The sequence below is a fragment of the Accipiter gentilis genome, chromosome 7, assembly GCF_929443795.1.
Source record: "Accipiter gentilis chromosome 7, bAccGen1.1, whole genome shotgun sequence".
NCBI lineage: Eukaryota > Metazoa > Chordata > Aves > Accipitriformes > Accipitridae > Astur > Astur gentilis.
Genome location: NC_064886.1, coordinates 5,916,601 through 5,936,180, shown reverse-complemented (window position 1 = coordinate 5,936,180; position 19,580 = coordinate 5,916,601). Strand labels below are relative to the sequence as shown.

The window sequence follows — 19,580 nt, the reverse complement described above, 5'->3', positions numbered from 1 at the left end:
ATATACCTGGAGTTCAGGTTTCTGTAGGTGATAGGAGATGGAGGGTGGATCTCAATGAAATGAAGACAGGTTAAAAAAAAAGAAGAGAAAGCAAAACTTGATGATATGAAGCTGGATTCAGCAGCTGTAGGGGACTGGCTAGTCTGCTGGGGCTGATCAGTCTGGATGCTTGCTCTGAGAAGCAAGCTGGCTTCTCTCTCCTGAGGGATGGCTTCTCCAAATCATATGCCTGTACAAATACTGTCGGAAGCAGCTATGTAGAAAATGAGAAATGACAATGCAGGTTAATAAATAAAAGCAAGTGAGCACTTTGTAGTTCTACCTGTGGTGGCCTTTCTGTCTCCTGCCTGCAACTCACCTACCCCGTTTTGTCCACAGAACCTGCAGTGGGCCCGCGACGTGCTTCTGGGCAGTGGGGTCCCCTGGCAGCAGCTGAAGCACATGCCTGCACAGGGCCTATTCTGCGAGAGGAACAAGACAAATTTCTTCAACGTAAGTTTATACAGCTGATAAACACACCCGTACTTTCTCAGCCATCATCTTAACACCTGTTTCTCATTTGAAAAGTTTGCAAAGGGACGGTAATGTGAAATTCAGCAAAGGCGCATTAAACAAGCCATGAATGGCTAAAAGAAAGGCAGAATCGTATTACAGAGATATTTACTGGGATTTTCCTCTCTTGAAGGGAACGACTTTAGAAGGATTATTTTCAATGCGCTTGAAAACATGGGGAGACAAGCACCAACATTTCTTAGTTATGCATCATTTACCGTATACTTGATGGTTCAGCCCTCTATAAAAATTCTAATTCTGTTAATTATCCTCTTGTTTACTGTTTCTCAACTAGACTTGCAATTCTCATGACAAAAAAAATAGTGCTTGGTTGCTCTAAGAAATTTCCGGAGTTGGAAGGAGCTTTCTTGTATTCAGCTTTTGTAGCGTGGTTCAGCAGAAAGAGTATTTCCAAGTCCAACAGTGTAGTAGCAGCACTGTCGTATAGATGGTCCCTGTGTCTGTGATATCTTCTAGCCCACAGGGGTGTCTGTGCCTCTCGGTGACATGGGACACAGAATACTTCTGAGACTTACATGAGCATTTATCTATCAAATTCCCTGCTGTGATTACAACTTAAAACATTGCTGTTGTCTCCAGTACCTCTGGCTTTTCTGTGGTATGTTCTAGGGTTTTGTGCCTTCTTCTCTTTTGTGATAGGATTCTGTAGCTGTTCTGTGGCTTGCAATGTGTGGTGAGAACCTGGAGATGTTATGTTTGTCTTTCTGGACTGTGTAGCTGTTACATGGTTGCTTACGATGGCAGTGACAGAAGGCTATGTCTCTGCTTTCCCATCCAGTGCTTCTGTTTTAATATTTTAATTGTGAAATTTATTTCCTTTTTGTATCTGTTAACATCTATCTTCAGTTTTGCTGTATGTTGTGTTAATTAGCACTTCTGTGCAAACTTCTGTTAAGTATAAGGTAAATGCTCTTCTCTGATTATATTCCCTCAGGTGGGTTGCACAACTAAGGAATACTGACAATGGTTCAAAATTGTATCGTGGATCAGTTTGTAAAAAGAGCTTCTATGTCATTCCATCTTTCTGGATATAAGTTTTGATTAACAAATACCGTAAGCCTGATAGGGTATAGACCAAACGGTTGTGACCTGACTGATGACTATGTGGCTTTGTTCTGGTTATTTCCCTGCAATATCTGCCTGCTTTCCTTACAAGAATCCTGCAGTGTGATTAACACTTCAAGCTGGTGAATACTTTGGCTCAGATCCAGATAACGCAAGTATTCACATAGAAGTTAATGAAATTATTCAACATGCTTCAAGTGAAGTGCGAACTTTGCATGATCAAGGCTGACTTATTCATCATTGCAGGGTTAAGTGTCAAGAGTATCCAATGTTTTCATGTATGAGGACCATGAGCAGTAAGTAGGGAAGTGAGCAGTGTGTATAAGGGAGTGTTTCTACTTGAAAACGTGAATTACCACATTAAGAGAGATCAGTGGTTGACCTAAATCGTGTCTCGTTTTTGAATACTAATGTTAGATAATTTAATTTAAAGGTAGATTCCATTGTATCCCTAGGTGGATATTTCCAGCATTCTTTCAAAAAATAATCATTACTTATTCTGCATATTGATCTTTTTATACTCTGAAGGATGAAAAGTGCTAGTATGGGTACTAGACAGCTGTATAATAATTCTATTTTGTAAATCAAGAAAAACTTAATTCCTATAATTTAATATTATTAATTTTCTTTAATAAGAAGTAAAATACGCTTTGACAGGAAAGAGAACCTTCCACAGAGGGTATATGCTAGCCCAGTGCAATATATTGGCAATACTGTTAGAAAAGAGAAAAGATGTGTGAAAATTACATTCTCAGCTTGAATGTGGCTCTACCAACAGATGAAGACAATGTTAGTCTAGAGTCTTCTATGGAGTCTGCTGCTGCCAGGCTTGAGAAATTTCAGTTCGGGGACTCAACTCCAGTGTGTCTCAGCTATGGCGATAGCATAACTAGCACATGGAGTGCCTCAGACAGCAAAACAACGTGTTGAGGCTTTTGTGAATTGGTGCTAACATCTTGATGTATTGCTGCATACACGTAGGTTAGTCTTCCTGTTAACAGGTACAGTGTACGCTATGAGTTTAGCATGGTAAAATATTTTGGTGGTCTCGTTTTCTACCCAGCTATATTTTCAAAATCCTCTTCAAGTAACACTCTGTGTGGAACATGTGGCAATAATCCAGTACAGATGACACAGACATAGCACAGTGAGAAAATCCAGATCCGAGAGAGAAAGAGCTACAAGTGCCCATGTAAAAAAGCTGTTAGTGTCATCTGACATTCCAGAATTGGACAAACCTAAATCTGTGAACAACTTGGAAAAAAATCTCTCAACACTGCGTTGACCTTGTCTGGGTTAAACCTCAACTAGTTTGTTCTCATGCAAAGCTCCTAGCCAGGCAGTGGGTAAGCAAATGTACTGCACCATCTGGGTCAGTGCTCAGAATACAGACTTGTGTGTCATCCATTGCATACAGATGGTGTTAGAGCCCACTGTCCCAGCTAGTGTCTTCATATACAGAGTCGGATGATAAAACAGAAATTACAGAGCTCTACAAAAGTGAGTAGTCGCATCTAATCTTAGAAATTAAATGGCCAACCTTAAGATTTTCTAAGCTTATTAATGTCCTCCTGGGTTATTTTCAAGAGAAACAATTTGCCTGAAGTGTTTATTTGCTTCCATGAAATGCATTTGGTTTTATTTTTGAAAACTCTTTGGCCTTCATGATACAAAAGTTAAATGAATGTCTAAGTGGCTTTCTGTGCATACTTTACTATTGAAATACCTTTTTCTTCTGGGGCAAGTGGCACTAGTGTTTTTAATCTCTTGTACAGAAGATTCAGGGTTGTTGAAATTATAGCTGACTCAGTTTTATAAGTACAAACAACAGTGTGCAACAGAGAAAGCTAGCAGCTCAAAGACAAGCAGGGACTGTGCCAGCCTGCTTCTCCCAGACATTTTATAAATCATGCATACTCCTAGTAGAATTATTTATGAAATGTTTATGATAGCACTGTATGAAAAGAAAGAAACCTGGGTAAAGCTGTCTCCTGTTAAATTTTACTGCAGAACTGCTGGTCTGAATCTGTGTGTCATGGTCTGTTGTCTAATTTGTTAGCTGTCACTTAGCTGCAACCGAAATCTCTTTGAATTCATTTTTTACTGTCTTCAGAATGAGCAAAAAAGGCATGTTCACTTAGCCCTGATTTCTTGTCATTTGACATACTAGAATAATGTCAGGATGCATAGAACTTACCTTTTTTGGTTTTAAGAAAAAAAATAAATGCTAACTGCTTTATGGTACCTGTTTGTTTCCCAAACAGAAAAGAATGGCCCTGATTTTCTAGGACCAGAGGTGTTTGCATGTTGACGGCCGTGCTAGCGATGGCAGTCATTGTATGAATGATTACTGCAGTTAGACTTAAAGGAGTTTTAACTGTGTTGCTATAAATGAATACCAAATCTTTTTTCGTCGGCCAGTTACATGTTTCTCTATAACTGCATGTACAGGTACACTCTAGCTTTTATCCTTTATCTGTGTGTCTGTGTGTGTGTAAATATAGAGAGACTTTTTTTTTTAAGAGGGCTCCAGGATGGTTTCTATAGTAACTAAATTAGAAATTAATTCACCAGAAGAAAAAAAATAATCACAAAACATTGCTTTATATAGTAGGGAACTTTTTTTGTATATTCAGATTTCATGCCACTATTAATAAAGTTAAACTTTGTGCACAGATGATGGGTATTCATCAGTCTGTGGGTGGGTGGTGATTGTGGAAGAAGCGTTTTGATGGTTGAGCTCAGTGTACCAGTAACTTCTCCATATTGTTTAATATACAGTATTTGTATTTTCCTGGCACATCTTCTGTGGTAATAATAATAATCTGTTGTAACAAAGATTGTGATGTCCATCTTTGGTAACTGTTCCCCTCATATGAAAGCTGTGCATGCAAACAATATACTATAATGCAGGCATTCATGTGCATGAAGTCTTGCTGCAAACTGTTAAGGATAATTGTTCTATTTTTAACTCCAAAAGAAACACAGTATGTTTATTCTCTGCTGTATTCCTGAAGCTTTTCATTCTGTGGTCTGAGTAATCAGGGTCAAATTAAGGTAGCAGCATCCACTGGGAGTCAGATGCTGAGAGAGCGCAGTGATTTCACTTTAATTAGCCATTGTTCATACCAGGTGTGACTGGGTGCTGGCAGGAGACTTCTGCTGTGCAGAACTGCAAATTCTGGACACTGAGTAGTTGAAGGATAAAGTCTAAGTTTAGTGCTGCAAGGTTCTAGATGTAGTTCTTATTATAGCATGGTGATAACCAGTGGGTGCTTCCTCTGTTGCTCTCCCTGCGTAGCAGGTTCTTTCCCTAGTTGTGTTTCAGGTTAAGAGTTATGTCTCTCTGTATTACCAGAGAAAAGTTGTTTCTGAAAAGGAGAGCAAGGTGCAAGGGCTGACTCTGTTTTGGGATTCTGTACAACCAAAGCCATACAGGTGAATTTGAGATGTAGGAAAGAAGGTTGTTCTGAAGTCCCTAGTATACGGGACTGTTGAGGGGAAAAAAGGCAACATGCCTCAGCTTTCCCAGAAGCTGGGCAATTGTATCAAGGAGGTTTGCCTCAATTGTTTTTATACCTTCCCTTAGACATACATTACTGGTCACTGTCAGAAATACGGTACTGAGTGAGTATATGGGATTTTCTTTTGATCTGATACAGCCACCTTTTGTTTCTCTCCCAGGTCCTGAAGTGTAACCTTAGCATTAATGATTCCCATGACTTGAATTAAAATTAAACATTTGTTACAGATTTTAATGTCTCTAATAGAGAAAACTGGATATATATCATGAAAGGGAAAAAGGAAATCCTTAGGGTGGTCTGAACCTCTTCTAGACATTTGTTCTGCCCAGTCTGAGGTTGCCACTAATGTTGACCTGAAGAACCCCCAAATACCACGCAGGGCCAAGGGCAGCTCTTCAAGGCTGACTGTGGCAACCTGACTGAAGCCTCAGGTTCAGTGTTTTCTACCATGTACTGGAAAACTGAAACTGGAGGCAACAGCAGACTAAAATCACCTTCCTAGAACTTTTACTGCTCTGCTTTCCTTCCTGTCCTTGGCTGGTGATAGATCTGAGTTACCCTCCTCCTGCTCATAGTTGGTGTGTGTCTTTTCAGTTGGCAAATGTGCTTACAGCTCCTAGACATCTGCTATATGGAACATGAGTCTTCTGAGAAAAATAGTGCCATTTGAGTCAGGTTGGGGGAAGAGGAAAGAACTTGAAGAAACTTAACTGTGTTTCCATGTGAGTCGAGATTTTGTCTCGGTGTGGTGAGAATCTGAGTTTAATAATGGCTCTAAGAGAATTAATGGTTGTGTTTTAGCTTGATCATGATTGGTTGCAACTTTCTGAAAAAATGTTGGTCTTTTTAGTGCTTCTAACACTTTGTGTGAAAATGAGTATGAGAGGTTGCCAACTGAAGTTTAAAAAAAAAAAAAAAAAAAAAAAAATCACAAGTGACATCCCAGAAATCACAAGTGACATCCCAGAAATCACAAGTGACATCCCAGAAATCACAAGGGTTTAGTTATTCAATTTTGCCCTTCTTGCTTCTGAGTGTTTTAGATGCCATTTTTATGCAACAACAAGGGAACAGAAACCGTAAAGGAATCATTTAAAAAAAAACCCAAAACCCGATTTTTTTTTATTCCAGCAACTAGATAACACTTGAAACCAGTTATTAGACTTAGTACCATTTAATAGGCAGTATATTATATATATATTGAAAAAGTGTCTGGAAGAGGTGACCTCCAGCATTACCACTGACCTTCTGTGTAGTTGCATAAAATGAAATAATAACGATACCATAACAACAACACATGTTAATAGTCTAATATTTTTATGCTTCTTTTTTTCTTTTTTGTGCTTAGGGTAGGCAGATAGGGGCATCTGGTTAGAGGATAGTTAAATCCCTACCTACTTTAAAAGATAGAATTGTCTTTAATCTTTTCAGGAGATGGACATATTGTAGCCATGAAATATGTGTGTTTTTACTGTGCAGGAAATAGGCCCTGAAAGAGTGAGCTTTCTGCTTTGTAAAAGTGCCGTTCAGTAAATGCAGATTCTTACTGCCAGCTTTCTACTGACTGTGAAGTATTTGGATGTTAAGTAAAAAACATCTCCCTGCTATGTATTTTCTTCTTGTGCTAGGAAGAGCAAGCTACTTTATGAAATGATTTGACAATTTAGAAACTAGGACTGTCAGCAGCGTGCTGGTGTGCTGTAAGGAGGCACTATGCTGCGGGGAAGCTTTGCTGCAGAGGTGCTTGTGTGAGCCGAGGCTCTATGGGTCATCCAGTACCTCTCCTTAAGAAGAGATAACGAGGGCCTTGCTGTACTGCATTGGAGATATGTTGGAGCTAACATGCTGCCTGCCTGGCCTGCTTCCTCAGTAACTTTAACTAGTATTTCATCGCTTTTCCTACGTTCCTGAATAATGTCATTATAAAGCTATTGTTCTTCGTCTGTGTGAGGAAACCATTTCTGGCGTGGTGAAGACATACTTGTGTGGAAAGCTGCTGAGGAATAAATAAAAAAACCCTCCAGAAGTCTCTTCTGAGCCAAATGATTGTATAATCCTATGCCTTGATTTGTAAATAGTCAGCTGTATAAATGGCAGTTGTTTTATGGTTATAGTATAAGCTAAAGTTTGGAAGGTTGAAGAGTGAAACCAAATCAGTGTCTTCCCATCCTCTGTTCCTTGTTTTTCTTCCTTTTTGGTCTTTGTTACTTTTCTCCACTTCCCTCCACTATATCTCGTGTGGAGCAACACCGTGTCACAGGTATGGTGCTCCCAACACCCATCACTGAATATCCATTGAGCTACAGGATAGAGGAACTCGTACTGAAAAAATCATTGTCTCACCTGCTTGCAGATTCAGGAAGGCATATTTGCATTGATTAAATATAATTCATATATACAAGGCTATTTTTGCATCAAGTCTAGAAACTTTTTTTTTAATGAATGCTTAAATTTTTGATAAGTTGGTTCATTAAAATGCATAATGAGGTGATAGCCTGGCCCTTCTCTCAAACCGTGACTGAAAAGTCAATTTTAGAAAAGTGAATGTATGGAAGAGAATTAGTTTTCTCTGACTCCATTAGATTTACTCATCTTAATGTCTATGTTTGAAACAGGCAGATATTTTCTGTGTGGAAAAAGGTAGCTTTTCGAGAATCTGCATATTTTAGTCAAGTAATGTTAATTTCCATTGTTTTTCTTGTCTAGCGTGGTAAGTGGCTTCCACTGGAGGAAGGGGAAGTGGGAAATTGTGATATTAGTTGCCCCTACAATAAGACTAAAAATTTCATTATTTCTTTTCTGACTTCACCCTTGATAGTTGTTCTTTTGCCAGTAGCAAGCCGTTTTCCTTCTTTGTCCCCCCCCTTTTTTTTTTTCAATTGTAAAGTTAATGTAATTCTACTCGTACATCTCCTGCCCAGATTTTCTAATGTTTTAATTGGAAGAATGCTTTTAGTAGGTACAAAGGAGTTTGTTCTCTCATTCTCTCTCACTTGCTCTCGTGTGTGCTCACTCTCTTATGCAACCTTAATACCAACTCTGAAAACAAAGGAAAGCAAGGAGTTAACTGTGCAAGTGAAACTTTCATAGTGATTGGATTAAGACCAGAAACCAAGTAAGCAATGAAGTCTTAAAGTTGCCTATAAAAAGCTAGATAACTTTTTCAACCTCTGCCCAACATGTTATTTACAGTTCTTCACTCCATCCTCTTGGAAAAACAGAACTCATCAGTGAAAAATGTCCGTCGTTCACAGAGTTTTCTGTCTCAATATATACACTCTGTTCTTTCTGGCTAACTTTGCAGGCTTCCAAGACCCAGCTAGTAAAGATGCCAATAAATCTAAATCCCTGGAGATACAAGCATGGGGTTTTGAACTGTCGTTTGTGCCAGTGGATATTAAACAGCTATTTTTTTCCATTCTGTTTCCCTAGGAAAAGTTTCTTCTTTTGTTGAGTAGATTAATTTTCTAGATGAAGGTAGGCTAGGGAACAAATAACCATGAAATAAATGAAGATACAGCTTTGTAGAAGAGAGATTGTCATGGATGTTGTAGTGTGCCATTATCATGGAGGTTGTAGTGTGTTACAGGACATAAGGCAGTTTTAAAGCTGAATCTTAAAAGTTTTAACAGTAACCATTTCACCCACTCTAAACAGTATTTGAAAGGTGCAGGCTTGCTGGAAGAGCGTCCTTTTATAAATGTGTAATGAATAAATCCATAATTTGATTTTTCCATCTGCCAGCTGTGTATCACATGGATGAGAGAGCTACCTTTAGATACCTAGTGGGGTTAGTTTTAAGCCTAGGTTAGGTTCTTTCCTTCTAAAAAAAATCTAAATAGTATTTTTAAAAAACTAAATAGATTTTTAAATACAGTAAGAGAGCAGAGTTTTAAAGGTGATGAGCCATGAAAGGTCTTTAAAATAAATGTATTTTAATATTATATGTCTGCTATGTGGTTATAAGACTAGTTTTTGCATTTTCTTATTATGAGTTATTTATCCTAGTTTTATTATAGAAATAAATGGCAAGAACAGTTACGTCAGTGTACAATGCTGCATAAACAAAACAAACAAAACCAGCAAAGAGGAAATTTCAAATCTTAGAAGAAGATCGTAAGACATGAAATTGAATCTTTTTAATTAGCTTTCATTAACATTTTCGTTTCCCTCACAAATTCCTATAGGCTCCGACTGAAAGCTTTGACAGAACTCCTTTTAGTATCAATGTGTAAGTGTGTTGAACAGGCAAATAGTATGTAAGTGTCTGAAGTCATACCTCGTCTTTAAATACCCTCTCCTTTTGTTCTAAAACCGATAGCATTACTCTGAGGAACATAAATTTAATGGATATATAGCCAGAATGAAGACATACTCAGAGCAATTTTCTTCAGCGCTTTTTTTCTTAGGAGAAACTATGTGTGGTATAACCAAGATGAAGTATGTTTCTTCTTAGTGAGCTGTTTCTACCAGTTGTATGTCAAGAGGATTCTGTGACATTAATCAAGGCAGTTTCCTCTTCTATATATTTAATTTTGTAGATATTTCCAGAACTGCTTTTGAGGTAGATATCAGACTGTATCTGATCTTGCTCAGTATACAGCACTTGTCTATTCCGTATTCCAGGTATGACAGATTTTTTCGTTCCTGTATCTTGTCTGTGTAAAAATACCAATCTCACCCTGAAGGTTAAAGGAGCCAAATGGCAGTAAGTGAATATAAAACCAGCTACCATCAGACAAACGGCTCATACTACCTTTCTGAAACCCTGTGACAATTTCATTCTGCACCTGTGATGGTTTTACTTTACCTGGCATTATGGTGATTTATTATAACTTTCATCCTTATAGAAAGACAAAAATTAATAGTGAAATTATTTTATTAAAGCAGCATATTTCATGAGAAATGTTTCTGGAATTACAGTTCTCAGCAGAAGAATCAAAGTATTTTTTGTGGATGTACATTGCCTTAGTGTAAAAATGAAGACAGAATAATGTGGGATGAGAGCGGCATGATACAAGTCCATGTGTACGTCTGTGCAAGTGGATAGCATTTATAGATAAAAAATTTTAATTTAATGGCTACAGCAGGATATAATTGGCCAAATTAAAAACGTTAAGATGGAGAAGATAAGGTGGCAGATGATGATAGGTAAGAACATATTTTGTGGTTGTGCAGTAGCTCGTGTATGATGAACGGTTTGCTAGCTGACTGCAATATCACTGTGTGGAGCTTAGATGAAGATACTGAAGCAGGAGTTCTCTGAGTAATAGTACTCCATCTTTGGCAAAATTCCTAAAGTTAGAGGAGTAAAAATGTTGAATATTGTATAGTGTATTATTGTTCCAGACTGTTTGGCTCCTGTGGAGGAGGTAGGATTTCCTGGCATAATATGAACACTTTTGGAGTTTGCGTGATAGCTACTATGTGAAACAGCAAGGGTTGACCACTTAAACAAGGTGACTTTCTCAGTCTCCTAAAAAGAATTAAAACAAAATATGTTTGAGTGGGTGAGCAAAGGTAATGAAGTTCATAGTGGTCAGTATTTTAGCTTGCTCCTCTGAACACTCAAATGTATTACTGTGATCCCAGAAGGGAAGTTCCTATAAGAGCTTGAGTGAAAAATGGCTTATTTTGCAGAAGCTTTATGACCGTTGTTCACTTCAATTGCCTACACTTTGTCGCCACCAGTTTGCTTACTTGCCTCCTGTCAATAAACAGTTTCACAAGTTTTGCTTTTATGAAGTTGTTTAATTTTTCTGTAGGGTAGAGGAAGCAAAATCAGAAAAAACACAAACCTTTCACTTGAAGCACTTCCTAACAATTATTCAGAATGAATTATGAATTTTGCTGGCTATTTGGTTTGCTGACACAGAATAAAAATCAGAATTGAAAACTCCTACCAGGTCATTTTCTATTTAAATCTTTATCTCTTCAGCTGCTCCCTGTGTGTATATTCAAAGTATGTCAGCACTTATACTATGATCTCCTGCTTAGTAGACTGGAACTACTGTGAGTCATTAATATAATGGCGTTTTCTTAAGTATTCAGATGTTTGAGATAATTTAATGAGCTTGGCATAACAGCTAAAATGATTTCTTGTTACACATGCCTAGTTTGTTCCTCCTTACAGACTGCACTAAGGGTTTAAGAGTATGTGTTGGGGTTTGTTGCTTGTTTTTCCTTAATTAATGCTCTAACTATCAATTACAATATTTCAGGGTCACTGAGCTCCTCTTATTCCAGTGATACTGACTCTGAAGTGACTAAAGTATTTCCAGTGGGAAAAATTTGGACAAACCTGAAGACAGGACAGGTTTTTATGTCTATGTAGCTCATCCATGGAGAAGTGTGTAGCCATTCCTAACTCTGTGACACTTCAACACTTTTATTATGACTGATCTGCCTGATATAAGAGTACATCTGTTTATAATCCATGTATGTATCACAGCTAGTGGCAGATTAAGTGTTAAAAAACTTCAATAGAATTATGAAGCAGATTTTAAAAAGAAATACAGATTACAGGCCAATATAGTTGTATAATGAAGATGGGACTTCTGATGTGAATGCAGTGCAGTGATTTCAAAAGCATTTTCTTTGGAGCGTAGGAGAAAATACTCATAACAGGAATGCAAGTGTTGAAGTAAAGTGTACATTCCAATTACTTTGTAAGCTGAAATACTGACGGTGGGATGAACTTAATCTTTAAAAATTATATTTGGTGACACATAAAGGTGATATTTTCTTGCATGTAATGAAGTAGTTGTTTCAGCAGGCTCAAAAGAAAAAACATCTGGCTTTCTTTGCCCTTAGTCTGACAGCTCTGTACTACAGGTCTTACTGAAAATTACTTCCCAACAGGTTTTAGATCAGGATATTTTCATTGTAATTTTCTTTCCAATAATCAAGAAAGCAGAAGTATTTTTCTGAATTAATTATACTAAAGTACATGTTGCTTTTGGGACCAAAAAAACCCAACTTTCATTTTTTTAGCATTTCAAGTAAAATGTGCAACTATATATACAGACTGATGTTTTGAAAGTTAAGCTAATTAAAAACAAAGACTGAGATTTTGGAAGCTTAAGCTTTTACCAAATTTTTTTTAAATTTTTTTTTAATATTTAAACTGCAACAGCAAATAAGCAATATTGCATATAGTTTGTAAATAAACACTAAGGTATAAAAGTACTAGAAACTGATGAAAATTGAAATTAACAGTAGCTAGTCTTGGTTTTTGTATCAGAATTGATGAGAATGAAAAACTGAACAATTAGTGTTTGATTGGCACATTTGTTCCTTATTAGTTCTTCCTTTGCACGAATCTTGAACTAAACACGTGGCATCTCCTCTGTATGTTTTATAATGAGATGTTCTTGCTGCTTTGCAAGAACAGCAAAGCAAGAAAAAATATTTGTGAATAATTTTTTTCACTTTAAGCAAATGAGAATTCACCAGTTAGTGCCATATACAGGAAGAGTCTTCAGACTTTGCCCCCCATAGTTCTTGTGGCCATTGTTGTACGAAGGGCTTTTTTTGGGATTTGGGTTTTTTTTATCATCCTAACCGTGCAACAGTAACTCCCCCAAAACAATAGTATAGAAAGGAATGAAATTTTTCACCATTTCATAGCTGGTCTTCAGTCATTGCAGCACAATGGTTCCATATATTATCCAAGAAAGGAAATAACAGTTTTCTCCACTGGGAGCAGGGAACACATAGGAAAATGCATCCTGAATGCTTTGTCATCAGTAAAATGGGTTCTGCAGGCAGTGAATTCTGGACTTGCAGAGATTAAACAGGAGCAACAGTAAAAGGACTTTTGAGTTTTACTCTGTATGCATGCACGTGTGTATGTGTTTATGTGTATTTTACGAGGAAGAACAGTTATAGTGTTGAAGAACAGAGACTTTTTAAGGCAGGGTAAAAATGAAAGAACTATTATTTTAAAATATATTAGGCAATATAACTAACCTTAATCGGAGAGAAATGTTATCTTTAACAGTGGCTAGCTGGCTAGAGGACTTAGTCCTACTCCGGTGACTGAATTCCAAAACTAAGCTTTTGGTGAGAAGATAGTAGCATAGCGAGATACTAATGTACTTTCTTCAAATATATTGTTAGTTTATTCAAATGTCTTGTATACGTATGAAAGCTAAAAAGAATGAAATAATACTTTTGAGTCCAGTCACAGCTATTTTCAATCACAAAGAAAAGAGTGGAAATGAGCTTTAAGGTGCATTTGCTGTACTTCAGTGATGAGGGACTGCACATTGTGTTTGAACTGGAGGGTCTAATGGGCCTTGATCAGGAAACATGTGTGGGTTCTCAGCATTGCTAGGTTGCATTACAGAATTTCAAATGAAGAAATTTACAAAAACTAATCTTGACTGCTTCAGAGATCATCAGTCTGGATGAGAAATTTCAGAAAGTCAGTTCCTATGTTGAAATTTAGAAGTATCAACTACCATGTCATAAAAGTTATGATTTCATCTTGTGCCACCTGGCACCCAGGCACTTAGGAAGGAAAAAGATTTGAATTGGGGAAGAAAAGAGGAGACAGACAGACAGAGAGATCTTAACTGCCTTACACATTTCATGCCCAGAGAGTTCTCAGCCTAGGATTTAGACAATCAGTCGATGTGACCCTGCTGACAAAGTATGGGAGAAAAAGGGAGAATAATTTTAAGCAGAAGGGTGGGTTTCGTCTTTGTAGACTAGCAATCAGTGAGTACTGCTGTCTTTCTGAGATCTTTGCTAGAAATCACAGACAGTATATTCTGGGCACAGCATTACTGTGACAATGTAGGCAGGTAAACCATTCACATGTAGGCCTGTTTTCTGGGTTATTTTGTCACTGTCTTTTCAATATGTCACTTCTCTCCCTTCAAAATCTGACAAGTCTCTGCTTGCTATTTGTGAATAATTGAGCCAGAAAAAAAAATTTCCTGCCTCTCTATGTTCTTAAATCGATAAGGTAAAGCAAAGCAAAGTGTCTTTCTTCCTGAAAACTTCCGTCTGAGAGCTGTCTCCAGCGGCAGACTGAAGCTGACAAAATGAAAGGCCCACCAGGAGATGAGTCTGAATCTGAAGTCTTTTAAGTATGTGGGCAGCAAGGTGAAGACAGCAAGATGATATACCACAGTTTTGTGTTCCAAATCTCCTTTCAGTTTCTCTTCTGCCTGTTGCTACCTTTTGACATATTCCTCTCCTATTTTTCCATTTGCATTTATTATTTCTTCTCCCGTTTGCCCCTTTAAGAACAGCAGTTTAAACGTAGAGTGTGGACAAATAATTAGGTATTATTTTGCATTTGTCTATAGACAAAGACAGTTTATGGTCCATATGAAATCCGCCAAATAAGAGCTTTATCCATAGAAATTCCTGTTCTTAAGAGTAAGTTTGTCAGGTATAAAATAATATCTAATTGGTTAAAATATTGTTTTACAATCAAAGTTGTGGTTTTTAAGCAAAATAGTAATTGTCAGAAGGGATTGAATTGCCCTTACTCATTAAATATTGGAAAGAGACAGATTTTGAAAAGGTACAAGTGTTCTGAAGGTCCAGATTTGACACTTGCTGGTTTATGTTCCTCTTTGAAATTTGAAGGGAATAAAATTACCTCCTAATAAACAAGAAATATAAACCTGCGTATAAACAGGATAGCATCTTTGGATAACAAAATTGGTGAATATATGAAATGTGAAATACATTTTTCTCCCCTCCCTTCTCTTCACTCTCCTTAACCTCTGTCTTTCCGTTACCTACTGACCACTGTGTGGGTTTAACTTTAGTGCAGGTACGTTGTTGGTTTTGGTGGTAGCAGCCAATTCTGCTGCTCAGCATTGGTGGTCTCCTTACGGTAGTTCCAAGAGTGATGGACAAGAGAAATTTGCCTGGAAAATACTTACATAAGACCACAAAACTTGCTACGCTGGATTAGACTGGGTTTTCCAGGCAAATATTCTGATCTGGTAGCTATTGTTATCTGACTGACTGCAAGAAGATGAAAAATACTTTACTTAAAGGAAGCAAATACTGTTGCTGAAGGAAGAATACTTTCTAGTTCTTGCAGGACTTCCATTGCACTGGAAACTTAAGATTGCTCTTATCTCTACAAGCAGAAAAAAAAAAAGGCTATATATAAGTGAAAACAATGTCCTACTTCCTTAAAAACAAAAGATGAAATCGACTCTTCCTAAGTGGAAATAGAGTTCATGCTAGGATTTACAATGCGTATCCTCTGAACTGAAGAAAATAATTTGAAAGGAACAGAATTTCAAATATATTGACCTTAACAAACTCGTATGCCGTGTTTGCAAGGAAAGCTAGCACCCTTATATCGACAACGCAGAGAGGTCTGGAATCTTTCTGAACATTCGTTATTCACCCCAGAACATTTCATCAAGAAATCCCAGTGTGCAAAAGTTGAAAGTGCTTCAACGTGTAAAATCACTTCCATCTGGCTCCAGGTATTGTGGCACTGGAGAGCACGGGCTAGAGCTTACATCCAATAGGTGATTCTGGCTGAGATGTTCCTCAAACTTTCTCTGGTTGTTATTGATTTGAAGGTACAGAAGATTTAAAAAAATAAGGGTGGGGGAGTGCATTTGATGAAATGAGACTCTTAAAGAAGGAAACGTGGACTGAAATATAAACTTGCCACTTTTTAATGGTCTGGAATAGTGCTTTCCCCTCCTCCTTTCCCATCATAAAAAACTGAAAGAAGAGCATAGGATATGGTCTTCGAGGATTAACAGTTGCACCTAGAATAATTGTTCTTCTTTCTCAGAGATGGTTTGCTCAACTGACAGTATTCATTATGAGTATTTATTTTTAAAAGGACAAATGTTAGGTCATCTTGTTGACTCTGGGCATGTTTCAAGTTCCCTGTAATTGCTCTATCAGTCTTTTTCCCATCCATCCTTCCTTGCCAAAATGCATAAAGTCACATTGTTTTGTTCCTGTATCGCCTAAATTAAGCTGAAAAAGCAGTAGATATTAGCTGTTTCTACAGCCCTCATTTGCACAGTTTCTCCACCTAATTAAAGAAGAAAATACTCTATCATCTTTTACCCCCAATCAGCCAAAAGACTTGAATAGTGTCCCAAGTACCGTGCTGTGTAAAAATAATGAAAGGGCCTTTGATATACATGGTGTTATGTCTGAACCAAGAATGTGGGCGTAATGGTGCCAGCCATCTTCTGCAGCAGCCGTTTCACCAGTGAGCCTGGAGCAGGCAGCAATGGGAGTAGGACAACCTAAGCCAGAGGTGTAGCTTCGAGGTGTGCTTGTGGGTGCGTGTGAATAACTCGAGGTTATTTCTGACACGAGCACCGAACACTTACTCCCTTTTTGGGAACACCAAGTAAATAGTCTTATCCACTTTTTGCCACAACCCTACTGCATTTAGGTGTCTCTGTAATTACCTCCCATATCCAGAATGTGGAAGTCCCATGATACGTTGCTGGTTCCTGCAAGTACAGGGGATGCCACTTACACTTCACTGAGCGTCTGTATTTTTTACCTTAGGTAACTAAATTGGAATTCTTTTGCTCAGTAGCCCCGTAAGTTATGAACACCTGCATGCCTGCATGTGCAAAGAGCGCAAAATTCATTCTGCTTGTGATGGTTCAGACAACTGCATAGTGTGTGCTATAGGAGTCTGCAGTGCAAACGTGGGAAATTTCATGGTGATTAATAAACATGCTGATTGAGAGAGGGAAGAATTGGTAAGAAACCTTTGGAATTGGACAGAATCAAAGATAATCTGTGGTGAAAAACATATCCTTTTAAACTCTAAGGAGACAAATTTGTTTCATGAATTTAAGTTGGTAATGGACCTTTACCAAATAATGTTTCTATACAAAAGGAAAAATTAATCAGACATGTAGTAAATATTCCAATTAGTGATATTTTTAAGATTTGCTTGTTTGTAAAGCATATTGAAATCTAGTAAGTAAGTATTCTTATAATTCTTGTTTACCTTCTATTACCATTTAAAGCTGTCTGTGTTCTTGCTGCTTTTTATGGTACCGTGACTGTTCGCTGCAACAGCTAAGAGGTATTAATTAGAAAACAAAATCCCCTTACATTGCCATGCTTATGGCTTACAGGTGTTTAGTTGTGCAGAACTTTTATATGACATAATTTCCAATCTAGTGAACATCTAGTCCTTGGGCTATTACCTTTAAACACTTTACGATGTAGTTAATTCCAGGTACAACCACGACTTAATTTGCATAAATAAATGACAATACATTGGCGGAAACTCCAGTGCAATAGAGGAGATGGGAGCTCTGCTGTTAACAGTGACTAAATGAGCAGCTGAAAAAGGGCAGGTCAAAAAGATGCCTGTTTGCATAAATATATAGAAAGAAAGTATTCATTTCAGTTCTGTACTTAAAACATAAATCCATGTTACACAGTCAAAAGAGTAAAGGTTAATGGATTTTTGAAGTGGTAGTGCCAAGGCTGCATTGTTAATCAGTACAGAATGGGTTATTGCCTTTGGTAGCAAGATGTAAGAGGCGATGAAGAAAGACATGGGTTATTTTAAAGAGTGGTAATGCCCATAGTGAAATCTTTAAAACAAAGAAGCGGTCTCTTTAAGTGGAGAGACACAGACTATTGTTGTTTAATGTAATCTTATAACAGATAAATAGGATAGCTGAATGATTCTTTAGCTTTTTTGTCAAGATGCTGTTAAGCATAAATATGTGTGTGTATATATATATAAAGTATGCAAATAAGTAGGAAGGGGCAAGCTATCCAGGGCTTTCAGTGTGAGAAGCCTAGAATTGAAGTGTTAAGAGGAACACGAAGAAATTAAAAGATGGGTGAAAAGTGGCTAAAATCATGGGAAAAAAAAGATAATCTTAGCAACAGACTTCTACAGAGCATATAGGTACTGTCACAGTTGTGGAGCAGGCTATTAAACCTGAGGTGTTAGTAAATAGGATGGATTTTGAGCACTTCAGAATAATCCTAGCAATCGGGGGGGGGGGGGAGAACCAAAATAAACCCCTGCAGTGCTTAGAAAGACAAGGAGGAAGTCAAAGCAATTGCCCCTCTTGCAAAAGTGAGAAAAAGGAACCAGTAAAGATAAAGTGTTTAAAGTTCTGTGGTGAAGGTAATCGGGAGCAGTGGCTGGGAAAAGAAGATAAGTTAGCTGTGCTAAACTCAGATTGAGAAAGACCAGTCAGTTTATGAGGCAGGATTAGATGGACTGAGGTTGGCAGCGGACTGGCGCGTGGTTTGGGTCTCTTTTAATACGGCCTTGACCAAAATCATCAATAGTAGGGAGAGGGAACTACGGGGGGGAAAGGCCAAGGGCAGACCTTTGTTTTCTCCCTCAAACAGTTTGAGAAAGGGAGAAGGATGTCACGAAAGAGGTGGCGAAGGACCGGTGCAAGAAAGGTGCCACCAGCCCCCCTGGCACTGCAGAAGCTGGAGATGGGTTAACACCCCCCCCCCCCCCCACCCCCCCCCCAGTCCTGGGGGGAGGGGACGAGGTGACAGCATCTAACTACAAGGAAACGGTGCGAGAGGGTTGTCCTGCCCCCGGGTGAAAGGTGTTTCGGTGACACGAAGGGGAGCCCCGGAGTGTCGCACGTCGCGGGGGCGACCGCCCAGCTGTACTTGCTGCGTGCGGCGGAGGCCCCCGCAGGCACCGAGCAGCCATGGCTGCAGCTGCTGCCGGCGGGGAAGCCGCCTGCGAGGAGGAGGAGGCGGCGGGTGGCAGGAGGCCTCTGCCTCTCCCCTCCGCTCCCGGCACCCCGGCGGGCTCCGCCGGCTCAGCGCTGCGGGGAGGAGAGCGGGGACCCGGCCAGGCTGAGAGAAAAATAGGTCAGGAACGGGCCTCCGGTGGCGGCGAGGTGAAGGGCGATGAAGCGGCACCGGCGGGGTTAAACTGGGTCAGGGAATATTTTGGGAAGGTTCGGCGGACAGGTGGAAGCAGATAACTGGTTTTTATTAACGCTTGCGAACCGACGGGAGCAGCTGTTTACTCACTTGCCCTAAGCGGGATGGCTCGGAGCCAGGCTCGACAATAATCGGGAGCAACATCCTATGTCAAACAAGACCGTCCTCCGGCAGGAGAGCGAGCAAACAGCTCCAGCCCTGCACGCCGCCCCCACTTGCAAAGAAGGGGGGGGGGGGGGGGAGGTGGTGGTGGGTGGAAATTAAATAAATCGATAGCCGCGGCGGCAGGAAATCTAAGGTACGCGGTTTGCAGCGGCCGGGCGCGCAGCTCCGGTGCGAGAGGAAGCGTGAGCCGAGCCGGGGCTCGGTCAGGTGGGGGCGCGGGGGCGGCGCGGCGCGGGGGCCCGGGCGGGGGCGGGCGCGCTCGCTCCGGCTCGGCGGGCCGCCGGGGAACTCCGGCGGAGCCAGCCCGCCGCCTCGGTAATGGTGAGTGAGTGA

At 39.3% G+C, this 19,580-nt stretch overlaps 1 protein-coding gene across 5 annotated transcripts in view; it reads left to right on the top strand.

The window, feature by feature from the left end:
• CABIN1 (calcineurin binding protein 1) overlaps positions 1 to 19,580 on the top strand; it is a 121,125-nt gene that overhangs the window by 54,261 nt on the left and 47,284 nt on the right. For all 5 annotated transcript variants that reach the window (XM_049804401.1, XM_049804397.1, XM_049804399.1 and 2 more), the window contains exon 30: positions 379 to 492. In XM_049804401.1, coding sequence (XP_049660358.1) covers positions 379 to 492 — 114 coding nt within the window. The remainder of the gene's footprint in view (positions 1 to 378; positions 493 to 19,580) is intronic.